This window comes from Vulpes lagopus, chromosome 6 (genome assembly GCF_018345385.1).
Source record: "Vulpes lagopus strain Blue_001 chromosome 6, ASM1834538v1, whole genome shotgun sequence".
Lineage (NCBI taxonomy): Eukaryota > Metazoa > Chordata > Mammalia > Carnivora > Canidae > Vulpes > Vulpes lagopus.
The window spans coordinates 29,376,099-29,398,735 of record NC_054829.1 but is presented as its reverse complement, the minus strand read 5'-3'; the positions used below and the strand labels follow the sequence as shown (position 1 = coordinate 29,398,735).

At 37.9% G+C, this 22,637-nt stretch overlaps 1 protein-coding gene across 1 annotated transcript in view; it reads right to left on the bottom strand.

Annotated features, from left to right (window-relative positions):
* LOC121492911 (synaptojanin 2 binding protein) overlaps positions 1-22,637 on the bottom strand; it is a 38,494-nt gene that overhangs the window by 5,065 nt on the left and 10,792 nt on the right. Inside the window, exons 2-3 of the mRNA XM_041758218.1 lie at positions 12,724-12,860; positions 1,410-1,505 (exon numbers count right to left, since the gene is read on the bottom strand). Of these exons, the coding sequence (XP_041614152.1) occupies positions 1,410-1,505; positions 12,724-12,860 (233 nt within the window). The remainder of the gene's footprint in view (positions 1-1,409; positions 1,506-12,723; positions 12,861-22,637) is intronic.

The following is a 22,637-nucleotide window of genomic DNA, read 5'->3' as shown; positions in this document are numbered from 1 at the left end:
AAGGAGAGAGAGAATCCTAAGCAGGCTTCCTGCCCAGCGTGGATCCCGATGCAGGAATCAATTCCATGACCTTGATCATGACCTGAGCTAAAACCAAGAGTCAGATGCTTAACTAACTGAGCCCCCCAGGCGCTACTCTTCATATTAACTTCTAATAGCTAACTTGCAACAGTTATGGTACCATCTTGTTTCAGTTCAATATAACCTCTTTACAACCCATGTTCCTTCCATCTAAAAGACGATGCTGTAGACTTAGCTTTTCTATCCTCTAGCCTACCGTTGTATTTTTCACTTACTGTTCAGATGTCCCGAGGGCATGCTCAATAGTAAGATGTGGTTTTTAGGGCTAGGCCAATTTTCTGACCAGAGTTTTATTAGGAGTTACTATGTTTTATTAGGAGTTATTTGTGGATGTTTCCAAAAAATGTGAACTTTGGAAATCATTTTCCACATTTCTTCAAAAAGAACTCTCATCATACCTAAAGTGTATACCTACATTCATTACTTGCCTTTACCTATTGCATAAAGTCTTCCATGCTTTAGAAACAGAAGAGCTAAGGCAGAAGCAGCTGATTACCAATATTGTTTCCTATCGACCTGTTTTCTAATTCATCACACAGATTCTGCTTGCAACCCTGGTATCTTTCATGCCTACCCCCTTCCACTTTGTAACCTCTCCTGTCAAACTCTTCCTCAGCCTTTGAAGCCTCACTCAAGAGCTGAGTGGGGCAAAGACAGCATCATTTAAGACAGCACATTGAGCATGTGTGGTAAATGTACCCTGAAGTCCTTAGTGCCATGGGAGGAATTAGTTCTCCCTGGCTTCTCTCCCCATCATCCAAATTATTTAACACTAGGAACTAAGAAGTGGATGCAGGGAGAGGTGCGACTATGACTCAATTCTGAATTCAATTTTCTTTTTCCTGGAGCTCCTCTTTGAGCACTAGAGCTTTGGTCAAGAGGGTCACCAAGTTGACAAGAAAAGGGTTCCTGGTGGTGATCAGGAAAAGCACACAGAGGCTATCAGAAAACCCACCACCTCCACACTTCAAGCTTCATTAGTATGTTCAAGGGCATACAGGTTGCCTTCCCTGCTGAAAAATGAAATTGATTCTGGTTGTATTTTCTCCCCATTTATTTTAATTTGGTTGTCAAGCTTTACGCTTAAAGCATATTGTCTGGAAGCTAGGATCTAGGCTGCAAGCAGACTGTTTGAATTTCCTTTCATGATAAGCAGAAGTCCCTGAAGACCCAGGCCAGTGCCAGACAAGTTCCCCAAGAATGAGAATAAAATAAGAAAAAAAAAAAAAAAAAAAGCAAATGCACTACTGAACATTATACTATATGCTTTATTCCCAAGAATGACACAAAAGCTTGGTGCCAGCTTGCTGGCTGCAAATAACACCTACCCTGTGCTGCACTCTTAGGGACACAGCATAGCCTGCATTACGAAAGAGGTCTACAGCATCCTGGTGCAGCAAGTTCCTTAGGTCTTGGCCATTTACCTGTCAAAAACAGCAAGTAGTTGAGAGGTAGAATCGTAAGTCAAAGATTTACATTCATGTGACTAAACATTTAAAAACTAGAGAGCTAATTCCAAGGGCTAGGAGAATGGGTCAGGTTATGTAGAGCTGAGTAACTTTTTCACTTTCAAAGCGGTTTTCCTAGAGCTGAGGTTCCCTGGGCCCTCTGAAAAACACCAAGGTTAAAAAAAAATAGTTTCTCCTTCACCTTAGCTCCTGCTGCCTGTCTCATTTTGACATTTGGGTCTCTGTTACTGTACTTGTGTGTCTTCCATGAGCATCAGCCTGCTTCCCTATAGCTAACATGGTCTTCTGGGTTACCATCCGATCCTTTACATTCCTAATCCTTGGCATTGCCAGCTTCAACTCTAGAAATATAACTTTATGAAACTCTAGTAATATAACTATGAAACAATTTTCTTGATGAGGTGTAAACCTACTGGCCCATTCTGTTGGTCTTGTCCCATTGTGGACAACTTCCCTTGATTCCATGGATACTCCCATTCTCTTCCAATTTACTAATCATACAAAATTTCTTTGATGAAACAAACTCCTAAAAAATTTTTAAGGGTAGGTCAGTTCTACCATTTAGAGGGGAGAGATGACCAGTGATGTTAATACTCTTTAGTGTTAGGAGTGACTGTCCATAAGTGATATCTACTCTATGCTGTACTGACACAGCATAGCCCACCTTATGCAAGATCTACACATCAATGTCATCAACAGCAGCAAGAACACCTAATGGTTTTACTTGTTAGGTTCTGTGCTGAATGCTTTATATATACTGTTTAATGTAGTTCTCACAATAATCCTATGAGGTAGACACCATTTTTTTTTTTTTTTGTTAGGTAGACACCATTTTTATCTTGTTTTCACATATGAAGAAACTGAAGCTTAGCAAGGTAGATAATTCACCCAAAGTCATAGTAAGTGTAGGAGCTAGGCCTAGTGTTTTTAAATACCAGAAGTAAAGGTACAGTGCCCCTGCAATTTACTGTTCCTTCTGCACTATTATTCTTCAACCTTGACTCACAAACTATTCTTAGCTGAAACTCAAGCCATTGACTAATTCAAGCCTCTGATCTTCCTTGTTACTGTTTTCCTTCTCCAAGAGGTTCATATTGTTCCTCCAATCTCCTGCCAATGTCCTTGGTGAATTAATCTAACAACACTTTGGCATTATAGATTGTCTAACTTCCCAAATTAATAGTTTCCTGTCCCATTCCACTTTAGTTACCAACTGGCATAAGCCTTTGACTTCAACATTAGGCATGCTTCAGCTCCAATATCTCAAACTCTTAGAAAACTGATCAGAATTTCTATGCACTTCATACTTTCTATTTCTCTACTGAATCTGCTCATTATCCTCATCAAAATCTTTAACCGTTTTAGACTTTACTTGCATGCATCCTTACCCATCTAAGAGTTCTTGCTGTTATTTCAACAAAGCACTTGGTTAACTATTATAATCCCTTGTCCCTATGATTTTCTTCCATCTTTCCAGTCCTGCACAACACACTGCATTTGTTTTCCTTATCATCACTGAGTTTAATATTCCTGGGGAAAAATACACACACACACACACACACACCTTCCAGCACAGATCCATCCATGCTGGCTGACACTTCCATCTTTATGCCCTCTCTACTCACCTGGTGAACTGTCTAATGAATTCCCAGCAGCAGCTATTCCAGACCTTTCCAGTCATTAAACCCTAACTCTGATCCTATCTCCTCTCTCCAGATTCCTTTGCCTTATCTTTTTTTTTTTAATTTTTATTTATTTATGATAATCACAGAGAGAGAGAGAGAGAGAGAGAGAGAGAGAGGCAGAGGGAGAAGCAGGCTCCATGCACCGGGAGCCCAACGTGGGATTCGATCCCGGGTCTTCAGGATCACGCCCTGGGCCAAAGGCAGGCGCCAAACTGCTGCGCCACCCAGGGATCCCTGCCTTATCTTTTTTTTTTTTTTTAAGATTTCATTTACTTATTCATGACACACATAGAGGCAGAGAGAAAGGCAGAGAAAGAAGAAGCAGGCTCCATGCAAGGAGCCCAATATGGGACTCGATCCCAGGACTCCAGGATCATGCCCTAAGCTGAAGGCAGATGCTCAACTGCCACCTGAGTGTGAGCCACCCAGGTGCCCCTGCTTTATCTTTTTTTGAGAATACTGTTAACTTCTCACACTCTCTCCATGTTTTCTCCTTCCCTTTCAAAGTTTCTTGAGAGCTTCTCACTGCTGCTTTGTCCTTGTTTCTGAATTAGGATCCATTTCCTTTACAGAGGCTAAACCACCCACTAGTACACATTCCTTCCAGCCTTCTAAAGAACTTAAGTGATCACTTGCTTCTCTTGATTCCTTCATTATTATTGCCCTCTGCTCCTTCTCAACTAAAACTATTCTCGTCTGTAAAGAAGAAATACAGATGTTTCTTGGAACCCACGATCACCTTCTTCCCATCTTCTGTCTTCTTCCTTTCATTGCAAAACTTGTTCAAAGAGCTATTTGAAAGCATTGGCCTCTACTTCCTCCGCAGTTCATTCACTCTATTCCCTGGTACTGCTGTGATATATGAGGTGGCAGGAAAGAATATTCTGTCCTGTGGGTCAGCATTGACTTCCAATCACTAAATCCTACAGCCCTTTCCCAGTCTTCAGACCTCCTGCCTTTTGCAATTCTCTCTGGTCTCAGCTTTTTAATATTTAGCTCTCTTAGTTCTTGAGGGATTCCTTTCTTGATTCCTCTTCCTCTTCTTCCTTAAGTAAGCATTCCTCAATGTCTGTAGTCTCTCTGTCCCCTTATCTTCTCTCCCACGGTGATATTTCACAATTACAACTGTACTCTGTAAGACAGCTCCCACATTTTTATCCTTATTTCTACTGCTGGACTTGCCAGGTTCCTGCTGGGTTCCTGTACTGGAATGTTCTGTTACACCTCAATTCAACATATCCAAAGCCTTTTACTTCCCACAAAATCAGACTGTCCCCTATTCCCTCTTATTGCCACTACCATTACTTCAGACTAAAATGCTGGTATTTTAAAATTCCATTCCCTAGCAGTGTTCGCATACAAATACCTTGTCAAATCCCATAGCTTAACGTAACACCATCCCTCACATGCTATTTTCTTTCAATTGCCTCTCTTTTTAGATGGTGGATACTTTTAGATGAACTGTTGTGATCACCTTCTTTCTGATTCACTTTTCTCTAGGCCCTCCCCCACTCTTATCCTATTCAGACATTGTCTCCAGATCAAGCCTCCTAAAGTAAGATTTTGTTTATACAAAACTGGAAGCAGGGGAAAAGGGAGTATATGCCTGATTTCTCATTCTGCTGTGCAAAGTTCTCCAGGAAGTGGCTCCAACCTACTTCCCCAGTTTAATTTTGCATTATTCCCTTTCATAAATCCTGTGCTTTAAATCACATAATCCAGTGTCTCTAGGACATAAAACATATCCTTACCTTCATACCTGTGCTCTAGCTATTTCTACCACCTAAATACGCTTCCTTTTTTAAAAAATTCTATGTATCTTCCAAGATTAATCTTAAAAAGGTTCAGTCCTGCTATCTATAGTGTAGAAATGAATAGTTTCCTAGTTGATGGACTTTGATTTCATGCTACCAAGCCACCTTCTGATTATGCCTTCCGTTTGTTTGTTGGTAGACATGCCACAGGTAAAGAATTTCAGGAGTCCTAGAATCATCACAATGAATTCTCAACGTCTCAACTTTCTAGTTAATTCCTGGGGGACAGAATCGGTGTGAGACTGCTGACTGTAGCGGGAAGACTTGTGTAACTAACTAATCTAGCCCATGTGATAACTGTATTTCTCATTGTAAGAAAACAGGTATTTTCTCTTAGAGACAAATTAAGTTAATGATGTGGTCGTGTCAACAAATGCCAAAGATATCAGAGCTCAGAAAAAAGAGCCAAGATTCATAGTGATATGAATGCAAGTTGGAGAACTGAGTCACTACATGCCATTCAATGGCAGGAGTACTGAGTTCAAAATCTTCTTTGCAATCACAGTCAATTAATAATTGCCAGCAATCACCACATATTTATTATCATGCCTGGAGCTGTCTCTTCATTCTATATGTACTAACTTATTTAGTCTTCACAATAATCCTATGAGTTAAGAACTTCCATTTTATAGATGATAAAACTTAGAAGGGTATGCAAATTGTTCATGGGCATATAGAATGGAAGTAGTAAAGCCAGGATCCAAATCACCTGGCTGCAAAACCTCCACTTTAAAACACTAACCCACAGAAATTTATATTATAAGCAAGGATTTTATTTTAGCAACATACCACTATCCATCATATTAATATTTTAAATTGAATTGTTACTGGTTTTGCAGTTTCATTAATATCTAATATGTTATACTTTTAAATTTTTAAAGTTTTATATAACAATATAAGCTGCTTATTTTTTTAAATTTTTAAAAAATTTTAAATAGGGATCCCTGGGTGGCGCAGCGGTTTGGCGCCTGCCTTTGGCCCAGGGCGCGATCCTGGAGACTCGGGATCGAATCCCACGTCGGGCTCCCATTGCATGGAGCCTGCTTCTCCCTCTGCCTGTGTCTCTGCCTCTCTCTCTCTCTCTCTCTCTCTCTCTCTGTGTGACTATCATAAATAAATTAAAAAAAAATTAAAAAAAATTTTTTAAGTATTTTATTTATTTATTCATGAGAAACAGAGAGAGAGAGAGAGAGAGAGAGAAAGGCAGAGACACAGGCAGAGGGAGAAGCAGTCTCCATGCAGGGAGCCCAATGTGGGACTTGATTCTGAGTCTCCAGGATCACGCCCTGGGCTGAAGGTGGCGCTAAACCGCTGAGCCGCCCAGGCTGCCCCCAATATAAGGTGTTTCTATATTAATATTTTTATTCATTTGCATATTTTGAAGCAGCATTAAAATTTAGGAAGCTAAAATTTAGTAAAGTGCCAAGTTGTTGACAAGACCTTTCCAGATAATTCTGCTGATGTGACTGATTTACTTTGAATCTCCATATTATATAATGATCATAAAGCTCAAAGTGGACTCTGCCCTATATTGTATCACTTTACATTCTTCTGTAAATAACTTGGAGAGGTTGTATTGCAAAACTCATCATTACAACTCCTATATCTGAAGAGTACTTTGAACAACACTTGAATATAATGAGTATAATAAATGTCACATGAGGGTGCCTGGGTGGCTCAGTCCGTCAAGCAGCTGCCTTCAGCTCGGGTTATGAGCCCAGAGGCCTGGGATTGAGCCCTGCATCAGGCTCCCTGCTCACCGGGGAGTCTGCTTCTCCTTCTCCCTCACCCCTCCTGTTTGTGCTCTCTTGCTCACTTGCTCTCTCTCTCTCAAATAAATAAAATCTTTAAATAAATGTCACATGATTTTCTGAGGCTTGCTTGCAGATTGCGCCCTGCAAATATAACTGACATATTCTCAATATTATACAAAGCCAAAAGGCCTGGAATCTGACCGCCAGTGACTCACTGTATAACTATGGTCCTTACCTGAGTCTCCTTCTGCTAACGGGGAAGAAAGACATTAGTGGTATCAGGCAAAAGAAGGTGTCATACAGAGCATAGGCCAATTAGACTAATTATGCCTTTCAACCCTCCTAGTTAGGCCTAAAGGTATTCTAATATAAAAGAACTGTTATTCTAATTACTTAAAAAAAAAAAAGACTAACCACCAAGTTCCCTAAATATATGTGGAATTCACTCTCTTGGTCCCATCCATACTAATATAGACCAAGGGTTCTCAAAGTGCAATGCTAGAACCAGGAGCATTAACATTCACTGGGGAATTTGAAAGTTAATAGCAATCCCTCCAAGTGATTCTGAGTTTGAGTTATTTCTAACCTAAACTGCCCAAACAATCTTTATCTGGTCTCTATACTCAGCCCACTTGCCTATTTAATACAAATTCTGTGAATACACAGATTTCATCAGTGATTTTCCATTTACCAAAGTAGTGATTTTTCAAATGAGTCTATGGACCCACCACAGAAGATAGTGAAGTTAATCCAGTGGGTCAAGGCCAGTATTTAATTTTAAAACTGACATTAGGGATCCCTGGGTGGCGCAGCGGTTTGGCGCCTGCCTTTGGCCCAGGGCGCGATCCTGGAGACCCCGGATTGAATCCCACATCAGGCTCCCGGTGCATGGAGCCTGCTTCTTCCTCCGCCTGTGTCTCTGCCTCTCTCTCTCTCTGTGACTATCATAAATTAAAAAAAAACAAAAAACAAAAACAAAACCTGACATTAGAAGAAAACACAACACAGAATGCGTTACATATAGAAGAGCTAAATATTATTTTCTTAAACTTTGCTTCAATTATATGTATGTATGTATGTGCACACTGTGTATTACCTATTATAGATCATAATTTAAAACACTTGCCTATAGCAGTGCCTCTTACAATTTATTCAGACTTTATTCACACTCAGGATCTTGCTATAATGCAGATTTTGATTCTAATAGGTCTGGGAGGGTTCCTGAGACTGCATTACTAATAAGCTCCCAGATGGTCCTTGGACCTCACTTTTAGTACCAAGAGGTACTCAAAGGAGAAATCTTAAAACGTTGCCAAATTTGCTACTTCAGCTTCCTTAATTCATGGCACAGTTTCACTGAACCTGAGATATGGCAGATTTGCAACATGCTAGAAAATTTTGCTGACTGAATATTCAGAGAATAGGAATGGTGGTGTTCTGCTAACCAGATGGGGAAAAGTACTGTTTTTTTTTTTTCTTTGCTATGGTTGTTAGCAATCTTTAAAATGAGTCTCTGATTTTCTGCCTTTGGAAATGGATAAATGGAGTTAAAATTAGTTTTCTTCTTCTTTTTTTAAAGTTTAACTTTTGGGGCACCTGAGTGGCTCAGTCGGTTAAGTGTCTGCCTTTGGTTGAGGTCATGGTCCCAGGGTCCTGGGACTGAGTCCTATATTGGTCTGTTTCTCCCTCTCCCTCTGTGCTCTTTCTTTTCTCTCCCTCAAGTAAATAAGTAAAATCTTTAAAAAATAAAATTAAGGGGCACCTGGGTGGCTCGGTGGTTGAGCGTCTGCCTTTGGCTCAGGTTGAGATCCCGGGGTCCTGGGATTGAGTCCTACATTGGGCTCCCCCACAGGGAGCCTGCTTTTCCCTCTGCCTGTGTCTCTGCCTCTCTCTCTCTCTCTCTCTGTCTCTGTCTCTCATGAATAAATAAAATATTTTTAAAAAATTAAATTAAAATTAAAAAAATTTTAATTAAAAAAGTTTCTCACCTGTGTGACATTTACTTATTTATTTATATATTTGTTTGTTTGTTTATTTATTTATTTTAGAGAGGCAGAGAGAGACAGAGGGCAAGGAAGAATCTCAAGCAATTTCCACAGCCAGTGTGGAGCCCAATACAGGGCTCAGTCTCACAACTCTGAGATCATGACCTGAGCCAAAATCAAGAGTCAGATGCCTAACCAACTGAGCCACCCAGGTTATCCCAAACTCATTTTCTTTGATGATTAATAATTTTGAATTGCCTCAAGAGCTCTAACTATAGAATAACATCGATATCGATATAAATGCATAAGATGTAAAAAAGGAATGGACTTAATTTAATAAGCATTGACTACTCTGGATATTTTAATTTTTTGCCAAGATGCTGAAATGAATCACAATGAGGGAAGGGGGGCTCTTTTATCATCAGAGTTGAAGAGGAAAAAAAATAGATTATCTAGTTCTAATTAATCAGACCAAACCAAAAAAGTCCGTTATGCTATGACGCATTCACAGAGCAACTAACCTACTGCATACATACTCTGTGCCAGCTACAAGCCTATAGGCGGCGGGGGGCAGGGGGTGGGTGGTGGTGGTGGGGATCCTAAGCTGGGGATACTGAGCTAGGAGGACAAAGAGCCTCTAGGCATCCTTTGTCTAAAGGATTCCGCATATTCCAATGTCTTTGCAGCCAAGCAGATGAGGGGTTCTGGTGGGTCTTTCCCACTGATTTCTAAGCTATGTGTGAAGGTGAGTGTTTCATTTTTCAAATCATTCCAGAGCACCTGGCATGGTGCTCTGCAGGCTGTCAAGTATAGCAGCTATAAATGCTGAGGACTACTCAGCTCTTTCATTCACCAAGTTAAGAATTACACTTGATGAAAACATGAAATGTGGCTGACTAGTGGCCTGATCTGTGCCATTTTGTTATATAAAGGATTTGGTCAAAAGGGAATATTCATCTATTCAGTGTAATAATTAGCTCACATCACCCTGAACTTCATAAAAATGCAGCATTCACTGAGCATGGACTGTTCTTAACTATCCACCTCCCATCATTTAGGCAGGCACACAACGGAAATGACAAACCTAAACAGTTTACATTTTTTTCCCCTCAAAAATAAAATCTTTCCCTTGTAACCTATACAAATATTAAATTGCCCTAACCATCACACACAAAATAAACTCTGGGTGAGGAATCTCCATCTCCAGCCCTCATCTCAACTTCAGGTCCTTCTATTAGTAATACCTGTTTTTGTTCTATGGTTGTCAGATGCAATAGGGCCTTAAAAATAATTTATGTTAAAGAAATTTCTTTTCTTCCTTCCCCTCCCATTTTTTTAAGTTTAAACATTCCACAGAGGTCACAAAAAAATGTAATTTAACTTTTAATGAGCAAGAGGGAATTACGTAAATCATGCAATTATTTAGTTTTACTTGAAATTAAGACAAAACATGGGCATCATTTCAAGAGAAATGGAAAGATTAATTTATTAGTCAATACTAACTCATAGGAAATCTAGATCACTAAATAAGATTTGTATTAGTTATCCAAAATGGATGTGCCATTCTTAGTTTGATTATTTAGCAAAAGTTAAAAGAAAGAGCTGGGGCATATTTTACAATGTGGAAAAATAGCCTATGTGAAGAGAACAGAAAAACCCATAAAGAATCAAGGAGAATATAAGCTAATAAACAGTTCAGCACCATCATTTTACAGAGACTCTAAAGCCAGTATTAGAGCACTTAGTTAAATCAGAGGGAGAGTGAGTTACAAAGGAGACATAACCATTTAATGGTTAATGCCCAATGAGTTCACTTAAGGAGAGAGTGGAAAAGACAGTGAGAAGGTGAGAGTGGCAGTTATTCTTAGGAAAAGGGTCTAGAAAGAATTATGTTGGAGCAAACTCTTGATAGGGAGACTGGAGTCATAAATAAGATAGCCCTAGAAAGAAAGAAGAGAATATGCTGGCCTTCTCCTCTTGTATATGCTCCATCTTTTTCTCTTCAGTCTTCTTTCTTTCTCTTCCTATCTGTTTTATATTTTTGCCTTTTCTTTGTCAGGCATTTCCTCCCTCTCTTCTTTCCCATACCTTAATTGTCCAAAACATAAACTTGAATCATTCTTTGTTATATGTCCTATATATATTTGTAATATTTAATATATTGTATAGGTCCTTGTAATATTTCTCATATTTGTTTTACTTTAATAAAGTAAAATCCTGCTTGGTGTAAATTTCAAGGTGAAGAGAGCAGATTTTTTTGACATTTACTTTTCGCTCCATGGACATCCATCTCCTACCATACCCTCTAAAAACAAAAACAAAAACAAAAAAAAACCTTGAGTGCCTTCCAATAATTTCTTTTCTCTATGAGGCAATGGTCCACATAAGAAAGGCTGCTCATCTTAGCTTATGTCTAATAAATTCTCTCATACTGAGCTAAATGACATTTTCCCTCCAATTATACCCTTAAAGACTGATTTGTTTTTATATAAAACCATACAAAATATCTATTAATTAACCATGCAACCTTCTGTTTAGACACCTAGTCCTAGCTCCTCATTTACTTCTTAGGAGGCAGTACAGCATACTGATTAAGAGTAGGGGCTCCAAATTCAGACAGATCAGTTTTAGTCCTCTGCCACCTACCAGTTCTGTGACCTTGGGCAAGCTGTTTGACCTCACCAAGACTCAGCTTCCTTAGCAGCAAAGTAGTTATAATAATTGTACTCACCTCATAGGGTTACCACAATATTAAACAAACGTAAAGTTCTCAGCATATTGCTTAGCATATGGTGCTTAAAAACTTCTAACCATTCTCATATAATCTACCCTTTACCAAACCTTTTTCAATAATATGGCTGTCCTCTGAACCCCTATACTTTTCAAATGTAACCCAGGCCCCAGTATTCTGGAGAGAATGTGGTATATGTCACTATAAACTGCATAATTTCTGCCTACATGCTATACCATTAACAACCCACTCTTAAATTTTCCTTAATGTCCCACTCAAGTTGATTTCACGTTTTTAGGAGGTCTTTCTCCAGGGAGCTAATATGAAATAATCTACTTGTAAACCTCACAGTATCATTTTGAGATAAAAGGTATTTATCACTGTTTGTATCTTTCAAATTAATAAACAGGATCTAGGAGAAGGTTAATGGTCTGAAAAGAGGCAAAATAGTTGGTGAGAAGGACAAAAATAGGCTATTACTATCCAAGACACTATATTTATATTCTGGATCAGCCAACCTTTATGGGCTTGCCTGAATTTCTTAACTTGTTCATTTGTTAAATATATATTGAGCATTGCAAGGATGTAAAAGGTTAAAAAAAGATCTAGTCCCTGCCCTTGAGGAACTTTTAGAAAAGAATCAAATCAAAGCTCACCATATAGTAAGTGTCTTATTACAAACATTAGCTGAATGAAATGGGAGCACAGTGGACAGATACCCAAATGAGAATGCATTCAAATTTTTCATCTTCATGATGGGTGAGAAGGGATTTGAGTCCAAAAAGAAAGCTTAATTTCTACCTTCCTTTTTTGTCTCTTTGGAGTAAAGGAAGACACACATTAATCTTTCAATGAAAGGGAGGTGATAAAGTTTAACTGCAAAATGACAACAATTGTGGGTTTTAAGTCTCTTTCCCCTACATCAGCCCCTCAACCGTTCCTATCCCCTGTTTTTTTTAACTTGGTTAAGTAGCTTCACATTCTGGACTGAAGATGCCTTGTCTATCAAGTAAGGAATTATCCTCTTTGCTCTATGTTCGGGCAGGAAAAGGTGACTGATCAAGGTCCCTCCCACCATATTCTACAATCCAGATATTTCCAGATCCAAAAAGGCAGGCAGAAATCTTCCCAAGGAAAGGGCTAAGGGTAAGAACTGGGGTCTAGGGAGCAAGAAACAGTGAAGGAGGCCGAAGCCAGTTCTCACCGAGAGGATCTTATCACCCTCCTGGAGCCGCCCATCCAGGGCCGCAGCCCCATTCTCTTTGATGCGGCTGACGTAGATGCCACTGTCGTTGGAGACATACTGCTGATCTGTCCCACCGACGATGTTGAAGCCCAGCCCTGAGAAAATCATGGAGGAGTTGTGAAGGAGATAGTGATGAAGTAGAAAGGGATTAGAGAAGAAAGAGAAAGAGGAGAGGCCTAGTGAGGAGGGGAGGCTGGTGAGTCAAACTGTGATGTAACTGGTCAATAGACACAGGCAAGGTTAGTGAAGAGGATCATCAACAGAGGTCAAGAGTACCCAGAGTTGCCCACTTAGGCCAGGCAAGATTAAAAATACAAACACAGAGATCAACATAGTCTGTTTAGTATAAAAAGAAAGATCTATATTCTAAACTCAGTGAAAGAATAACAGTGATTCTTGTAAGATGTACTTCTGTTCATATTCAATTTTGATTCTGCTGGTGGCATTTAAAGGACCCAATTCTTGACTTTCCTGCTATTAATGTAACAGGGTGAGTTCATAAGAAGCAAATGAACTATCTTTAATTTAGTGGAGGAGAGTTTCCTAATCAAAGTTTCCCCTTCATAGTTCCCTTCTCCCAACATTCAGGACAGTTTGCATATGGAGGTGTTTTGGAAAAAAATGGTCTTAGGAGTTTAATTTATTTTTCTTTTGAGTGTAGGTGTTGGCAGGAATCCTGGGAACTAGAAAGGCAACTGAGGCTTCGTGATAGGACTAAACCACCAAATTTACTTTTTCCTTTTCTATGACCAGTGCAAACAACCATGCATTTGGGTAGTCTGTCAAGTTTTATTCACTGTAGGAAACCAGCTACCCACTGATTAGCAACTCTCCATTCCACCCCCACGCCTAAACCCCTGGCAACCACCCTTCTATTCTTTGCTTCTCTAAGTGACTAATTTAAGTGGGTATAAGATTTCAGTTATACACAATGAATAAGTTCTGGAGATCTGGTGTACAACATGGTGCCTATAGATAACAACAGTGTTATTATTGTACACTTAAAAATCTATTAAGAGAGTAGATCTCATTTAAGTGTTCTTACCATAACAACAAATTAAAAAAAAAAAAGATACTAGTAAAGTGTCATTTCTATGGACCAACCAACCAAGTTGTGAAAAGAATTTCACTATTCAAAAACCATTGTTATAAAGGGAATTTATCTATGCATTAAAAAGAAAAGAAAAAAAAAAGGAACTTTCCTAGGGTTTTCTGTCAGACACTGTAGAATTCATAGCCATAATGCCAAGAGAAAAGAAACAGTTTGAAAATAAAAAAACAAAAATCTGGGGGTACAATTAGAAGGAACAGTCATAATCACTAGCTTATTTATTGATTTCAATAGAAAACAGATACTTAAGGAGACATTTGTGGGCTTTCTAAAAAATTCTCCTCATTGATGGGATGAAAGCTTATGTGTGAAGCTCACAGTATTAACATAAGTACTAGTAAATCAATCTGCAATGTAAGGAAGCACATGGCCAAAGGGAGAGAAGCAGTAGGAAACAACTCATTTAGGTAGCATACCTTGTATAAAGACTATCTAAACCAGAGAACTAAAATGGTTTAAGATACAAGATAGCAAGAGCTCCTTCTGTAAGCTTCCTTGAAGGGTGGGACATGAATATTTAAGTTACTAAATGGTTTCTCTTAGAACACTCTTTATTTGTATCATAGTGGGTGGGAAGTACTGGAAAGGGGATGGTAGGTAGTTATGAGATAAGACAGAAAGGTGGGTGAAGCTTGATTACTGAAGGCTTTGAAATCACTTCTAAACTGTGGCAAGTTTGAGCAAGGTGGCAGAGAACATCCAGCCTCACAATACTAGCACAAACTATTTGGAGAAAATCCTTCAAATCTAACATCTTCACCAAATGTTACAGATGACTCTGGGGACTTGGGGAATAGGAGGCACATGGTAAGTAGCTAAATGCAATACAGTAGTTAGAAAGAGGGGATTCGCTACTGGTTAATGAAAGCTACAGAACAGTGTCTAAAAAGGGAGAGTGGAAGAAATCTTACTGAAATTTTCTATAAACATACAAGTATAGTCTACTCACCTAAAAATCAAATCAAATAGGCATGTATATAAGGATTGCTACATCAGTTGTAAATGAACTACACCATTTAACACGAAAACTCTGAGAATGACTTGAAGTCTGTTCAGCCAGAACACTTATAGAACTGAACTTACCTATAATTTGAAGCATTACTGAAATAACCAGAGTCACCAAAGCGCTGAGTAGCAGCACTACTGATTCAAACCTGATAAATTACTATGTGTCAAGTACTGTCTTTTGTTCTAAGGAAGACATAAAGCTAACTGGGACAGTCCCTGTTTTAATCACAGAAATTTATCCTTTTCCCTGTCCCTTTCAGATTTTGGAAAAACAAATTAAAGTCTCAAGACCTAGTCACAAATTCAATTCCATAAATGACCAGATATGTGGACTAAAATAAGTCAGTGTACCTCTGATCCTCGGTCTCTTTTTCTGTAACATAAGGATTACAAGTTCTGCCCTCTCTACCTCAAAAGATAATTGCTAGTGTCCAGTAACGTGAAATCTGAAAAAAAATCCTTTATGACCTACAAAGTATACACTATAAGAGTAGCTGTCAATCAACATTGGTGCCTGCTAATGCCCCAAAATGGATAGTTTGGCAGAGTTCCCTTCAATTTAAAAGGCATCTCATTTTGGAACAATGTGACCATCCTTTCTATAAGGGTAATATAAGAGGCGCCTAGGTGGCTCAGTCGGATAAGGGTTTGCCTTTGGCTCAGGTCATGATACCAGGGTCCTGGGATCGAGCCCTGCATGGGGCTCCCTGCTTAGCAGAAAGTCTGCTTCCCCATTCCCCCTGCTTGTGGTTTCTCTCTAAAATAAATAAATAAAATCTTTAAAAAAAGGGGGGGGGGTAATGTAAGAATGTTAATTGCAGCATGTTTTGTGGCAGGGTGGAACTGATGGCAATTTAGGTATCTATCCATTAGGGAATAGAAAAAATATGGTTAAGAGTTAGAATATCTGAAAAACCATATACAAGGTAATAGTTTTAAAATGTAATGTCAATAATACAACAATATCTTCTTATAAATTAGAAACCCATACACACAAAACAGTATACCTACTTACAAAAGATGCATTAGAATGGGTACTTATGGGAGAAAGATACAGGATGAAGTTTAGGGATGAAGGGCAAAAATAAAGCCAGAGAGAAACCTTGTATGTACTGATGATGACAATGTGTTATGGAGCTAAAGGATATAATTAATTCAGCTATCATTATCTATAATCCAAAAGAGGGGAGAGGGATAAAGAAAAAAAGACTGGGACTCAAATGACTTAAAAAAGTGATTGAATGATGAACGTTGGTTATAATGTGACAATAAGTTTTTTAAATGTAATTAGATTAAAATGGGTGCTTGGTCTTAATTTGGAATTTGCATTTAGAAGTCTAAATGCAAAAAAAGATGGCATAAGAATGACACCACTGTAGGACTGAGAAAGGAAGTTTGTTTTAAGTGCTTTGTAAAGTTAAATAAGAAATGCCTTTTTGTGGACACCCCCCGCCCCCCCGCCCCACTCATCTCCAGGTCTAGAGACTTTGAGCTTCCTTATGCCTAAGAACAGTAACAGCAGAAGAACAGTTAATATTTATTGAGCATTTAATATAGGTACTAGTTTTGTGTTTTACATATGTTATCACATCTAATCTTTTCAATGAACATGTGAAATGATTATTACTCACATTTTACAGATGAATTTGAAGATGAGGCAAGAGATGAAGTAATTGTACAAAAGGTCACACAGCTCTTCAAAAAGCCAAGACAGTTAAGTCAGGATAGTTGATTCCTGAGGTGTGAATTTTAAACCACTTTGCCATACTTTATCTTTGTAGGAAATAGAAACAACTGCTTTAGGAAAAGAAGTCTGGGGGGTGCCTGGGTGGCTAGTCAGTTCAATGTCTGCCTTTGGCTCAGGTCATGATCTCAGGGTCCTGGGACTGAGCCTAGCAGCGGGTTCTGTGCTCTGCTCGGAAGGGAGTCTGCTTCTCCCTCTCCCTCTGCCCCCACTCGTGCTCTCTTTCTCTCTCTCTCTCAAATAAAATCTTAAAAAAGAAGAAAGAGAAAGAAAGAAAGAAAGAAAGAAAGAAAGAAAGAAAGAAAGAAAGAAAGAAAGAAAGAAAGAAAGAAAGACAGCTAAGCAGGCTGCCTATCTTGAGAGTCAACCTGCCTATGTTGGAATAACCATTGTAGAACAGTTTCCAAGAATATGTTATTACAGAGGAAGAAGCGGTCATTCTGGAGGTCTGTCACCTTACTCAGAGTCCCTATTGGTTACTTTCAGGCAAGAGAAGGAAAAACTCTTCATGTATTTTAGATTTTTGTCTATAAAATCTAAAAGTTATAAAGTAAAAAAACAAAAAACAAAAAAACCCAAAAAACCCAAAACCAACAATGTTTAGCCATATTATTCTGGAAACAATTCTAGACATAATTAAAATGAAACAAAACAGTCCATTAACACCAACAATGGTAGCCCCTTGTTGAATTATGAATACCTGACTGACAAACACCCTATTTCCCCCCATCAACCTGCAGGTTTCTCTATCCCAAGAAAATCTCAATTTTCCCTAGGTGTCAATCAAACTCGTTTGTTTGCTTAATGGTAAAATATACGTAACATAAAATTTAACTTTTTAGCCATTTTTAAGTGTATAATTCAGCAGCATTAAGTACATGCACAATGTTGTATAACCATCACCACTAACCAGATCTACACCCTTTTCATCATCCCAAACAAATATTCTGTACACACTGGACTGTAACTCCTCCCTCCTCTTCACCCTTGGTAACTTTATGTCTCTAGGAGTTTGCCTATTCTATATACTGTATATAAGTGGAATCTTACAATATTTGTTCTTTTGTGACTTGCTTTTTTTCACTTAGCATAGTATCTTCCAGGTTCACTTATGTTGTAACATGTATCAGAATTTCATTCCTTTTACAAGTTAAATAATAATCCATTGTATGTACATGCCACATTTTGTGTATCCAGTCATCTATCAATGGACATTTGGTTGTTTCCACATTTTGGCTATTGTGAATAATGCTATGAACACTGGTGTAGAAGTATCTATTTTGAGTCCCTGCTTTCAATTCTTTTGGGCAATTATTAGGAACTGAATTGCTGGATCACATGGCAATTTTTTTGATAATTTAAGGAATTATTCAACTGTTCCCCTGAACAGCTGCATCATTTTACATTCCAACAAGCAATGCCCAGGGTTCCAATTTCTCCATATCCTCACCAATACTATTTATCTTTGCTTGTCTTCTAGAGAAAAGTCATTCTAGTGGATGTGAAGTAGTATGTCGTTATGGTTTTGATTTCACTTCCCTAAGGCCAGTGATATTGAATATATTTTCTTGAGTTTACGGCCATTTGAATATCATCTCTGGAGAAACATCCTCCAAGACCTTCACTTATTTTGAATTGTTTTGTTGTTGTTGAGTTGTTAAGAGTTCTTTATATTCTGGATATTAATCCATTATCACATGTAAGACTTGCGAATATCTCTCATTCTGTGTATCTTTAAATATCTTTAGTGTCTTTGGATGCACAAAATTTTTAATTTTTGGTAAAACCCAAATTATTTTTTTCTTTTGTTGCCTGTGAATTTGATGTTATATTCAAAAAATCAACAAACCAGGACGCCTGGCTGGGTTAATGGTTGAGCGTCTGCCTTTGGCTTGGGGCATGATCCTGGAGTTCCAGGATTGAGATCCTGGGATCACACCCTGAGCCAAAGGCAGACGCTCAACTGCTGAGCCACCCAGGCATCCCTATAAGTGTTATTGTATTTGGTGCTTTTGTATATGGATTTACTTAATTTCCTTTTCATATTGTTTATTGTTAATGTATAGAAACTAAACTGATTTTGTGTGTTGAGTTTGTATCCTGCAACTTTGCTGAATTTGTTATAAATTCTAACAAGTTTTGTTTGTGGAACCTTTAGAGTTTACTACATGTAAGATTATGTTATTTGTGAATAGAGACAATTTTACTTCTTCCTTTTTAATCTGTATACCTTCTCTTGCCTAATCATTTTGGTTAGAACTTTTAATATCATGTTGAACAGAAATGGTGAAAGAAGACACCTTTGTTTTGTTCCTGATCTTAGCTTTCACGCTTACATAAGTAAGTATGATGTTAGCTATGGATTCTGCATACATGGCCTTTATCATATTGAGGAAGTTCCCTCCCATTCCTACTTTGTTTTTAACAAGGAATATCTCCAAATGCTTTTTCTGTATCTGCTGAGATGATCATGTTAGTTTTTCCTTCATTCTATTAATGTAATTACACCGAGTGATTTTCTTTCACTGTATCTTCTGCATTCATGGAGTAAATCCCATTTTGTCATAGCATATATTTCTCTTAATGTGTTGTTGAATTACAACAGTGTAGCTCGATGATCACCCTTAGTAGTCCACATGGAGGCAATTTCTGATCACAACCACAGGAAGTACAACCCAAGCAGAACCTACTAGCTTCACTGAGTTGATGAAATGGGGATTAAAGTTTGAAGAGGGTGAGGTCGCTGAAAGCTGCAGGGCAAAGTTCTGCAAAAGAGGAATGTACGCAGAAAAAGAGATCCAGGTATCAGCATGAGTCTTTACCCAGTACTGGCCCATGTGTATGTTGAGTCAAACTCCACAAAGCCAGAAAAACAAAAACTAGGAATTTGTATGCTGAATAAGTCTCAGAGTTCACAAAGTGTAGGGAGATTTTCAAGTTCTGTCCAGCCAGAACGGAAATCTTCAATGGTTCCCTTAAAAATTCTGTGGACACTAAGAGCATACCTCATTTGTAGAGCTGAAATATACCTAAAGTAAATGCTACTTTAGAGCAAGAAAAGGTTATAAACAGGACTTCAGGAGGTCAAATTCATCTACAAGTTACTTAACTGTCTGCTAAACAAAGTTTAACATTATAACATTAACAATGGTAATATAATAAAACAAAATACAGATATGCAACAATATAATAATATTCACAACATTCAGAATCTAATTAAAAATTAACATGCTAAGAAGCAAGAAAACATGAACCATAATCAAGAGAAAAATCAGTCATTAGAAACAAAGCCAGAAATAATAAAGGATGAAATGGGCAGACAAGGATGTTTAAAAGGCTACTGTAGTGGATAAAGAAGATGTGGTTTATGTATACAATGGAATATTACTCAGCAATTAGAAACGACAAATACCCACCATTTGCTTCAACGTGGATGGAACTGGAGGGTATTATGCTGAGTGAAATAAGTCAATCGGAGAAGGACAGTGTATGTTCTCATTCATTTGGGGAATATGAATAATAGTGAATGGGAATATAAAGGAAGGGAAAAGAAATGTTGGGAAATATCAGGAAGGGAGACAGAACATAGAGACTCCTAACTCGGGGAAACGAACTAGGGGTGGTGGAAGGGGAGGAGGGCGGGTGTTGGAGGGGAATGGGTGACGGGCACTGAGGTGGACACTTGACGGGATGAGCACTGGGTGTTTTTCTGTATGTTGGTAAATTAAATACCAATAAAAGTTAATTAAAAAAAAGAAAAAAGAAAAAAAAAAAAAAAAAAAGGCTACTGTAGCTATGTGAAGATAAAAGTCAGACATAATGACAAAATGGAAGATTTTTTTCAAGTCTTAATCTACTGAGTTGATTTTTGTATATGGTATAAAATAGCAGTTGTTTCATTCTTTTTTTTTTTTTCAGTTGTTTCATTCTTATGCTTGTTTGCATGTCTTTGCATTCTGTCTAGTTTTCCTAACACCATTTTTGAAGAGACTATCCTTTCCCTATTGTATATTCTTAGTCCCTCTGTCATTAACTAATTGACCATACATGCATGGGTTTATTCCTGGGTTCTCTATTCTGTTCCATTGATGTAATGTATGAAAATGGAAGATTAAAAAAAAAAAAAAGAAGAAAGAAACTTACAGGTTTGAAAATTACAATGTCTGAAAGGAAAAATATACTTGATGTGATTAACAGCAGATTTGATACCACAGAGGAAAAGATCAATGAATCTGAAGACTTAGAAGGGAAACCACAGTAACATGTAGGATAACGGCAATACATAACTGGAGTTCCAGAAGAAGAGGAAAAAAGGAAACAAAAAATATTCAAAAACCACAATTGGCTTGGGTGCCTGGGTGCTTCAGTCAGTTAAGTATCTGCCTTTGGCTCAAGTCATGATCCCAGGGTCCTGGGATAGAACCCCACATCAGGCTTCCTAATCAGTGGGAGCCTGCTTTTCCCTCTTTCCACTTGTGTTCTCCGTCATTAGCTCTGCTCTATGAAAAACAAAAAAACAAAAAAACAAAAAAACACAACTGTCTCAAATCTGCAAAAAATATACACAAACAGATCCAAGAAGCTCAACTAACTCCAATTAGAATAAACACACACACACACACACACACAAAACCCCAGCAAAGTATATCATAACCACATTCTTCAAAACCAAATATAAAGAGAATCTTAAAAGGAGTCAAAGTAAAAAAGGACACATGAGTACTAAGTTGCAAAGATGAGAGTGACAATAGTCTTCTCAGAAACTATACATGCCGTAAGGCATGAAACATCATCTTTAAAAAGCTAAAAGAAAAATAAAGATCAACTTAGAATTTTATATCCAATGAATATAGCATTCAAAAAGAACAGCAAAATAAATATTTTTTAGAAAAACAAAAGTTGCGAGAATTTGTCACAAGATCCATACTATGATAAATGTTACATCTTTCAGGCAAAAGAGAAATAATATTGAATAGAAACTGGATCATATAAAGGAATGAATACTACCAGAAATCATGAATACATGGGTAAATACAATTTAAAATGAAAGGGAAGGACATAGATACACTAAACAGCTGGATGGGCCCTTTAAATATAAAAAGCAGACTTCAGAAGACGGAATAGGGATAAGAAGGACAATTCCTAAAGAAAAAGGAGTCAATTTATCAAGATGACATTAAAGCATTAAATCTGAATGAACACAAATAACAGAAATTAAATATTTATGGAGCAAACACAAGGCAAATAAAAAAATGACAGTTCTAAGTTTCAACACTTCTCTCCCTATAATTGATAGAACAAGTAAACAGAAAAATCAGTAAAAATACACTTGAGCAACACTAAGAATCAACCTGACCTAATTTATCTTTTACAGAACAAAACACCCAACAACTATGGAATAAACATTCCTTTCTAATGTATAGGTAATATTCACAAAGATTGACCATAGACTGCTCCATAAGTCTCTGTCTCGATAAATTTCAATAGACTTAAATTAGAAATCAGCAAAAATAATGGTTTCTTTTATTGGGCTGCCGTAAAAATAAATAACATAGACTACATAGTTGAAATTTCTTTTCTGGAAGCTTGGGAAGTCTGAAACCAAAGTACCGGGGATCCCTGGGTGGCTCAGCGGTTTAGCATCTGCCTTGGGCCCACGGCCTGATCCTGGAGTCCCGGGATCAAGTCCCACATCGGGCTCCCTGCATGGAGCCTGCTTCTCCCCCTGCCTGTGTCACTGCCTCTCTCTGTCTCTCATGAATAAATAAATAAAATCTTAAAATAATAATAAAAAAAATAAAATAAATAATAAAACCAAAGTACCAACAAGACAATTTCATGCTTAGGCCTCCTCTTGACTTATAGGTGGCCACCATCTCACTATGTGCTTCTTTGTGCATGTGCAGAGAGAGAGAGGAGTTCTCTGGGTTTCTATAAGGACACTAATTCTACAGGATGGATCAAAGCCCCATCCTTAACTTCTTTTAACTTTAATCACTTCTGTAAAGG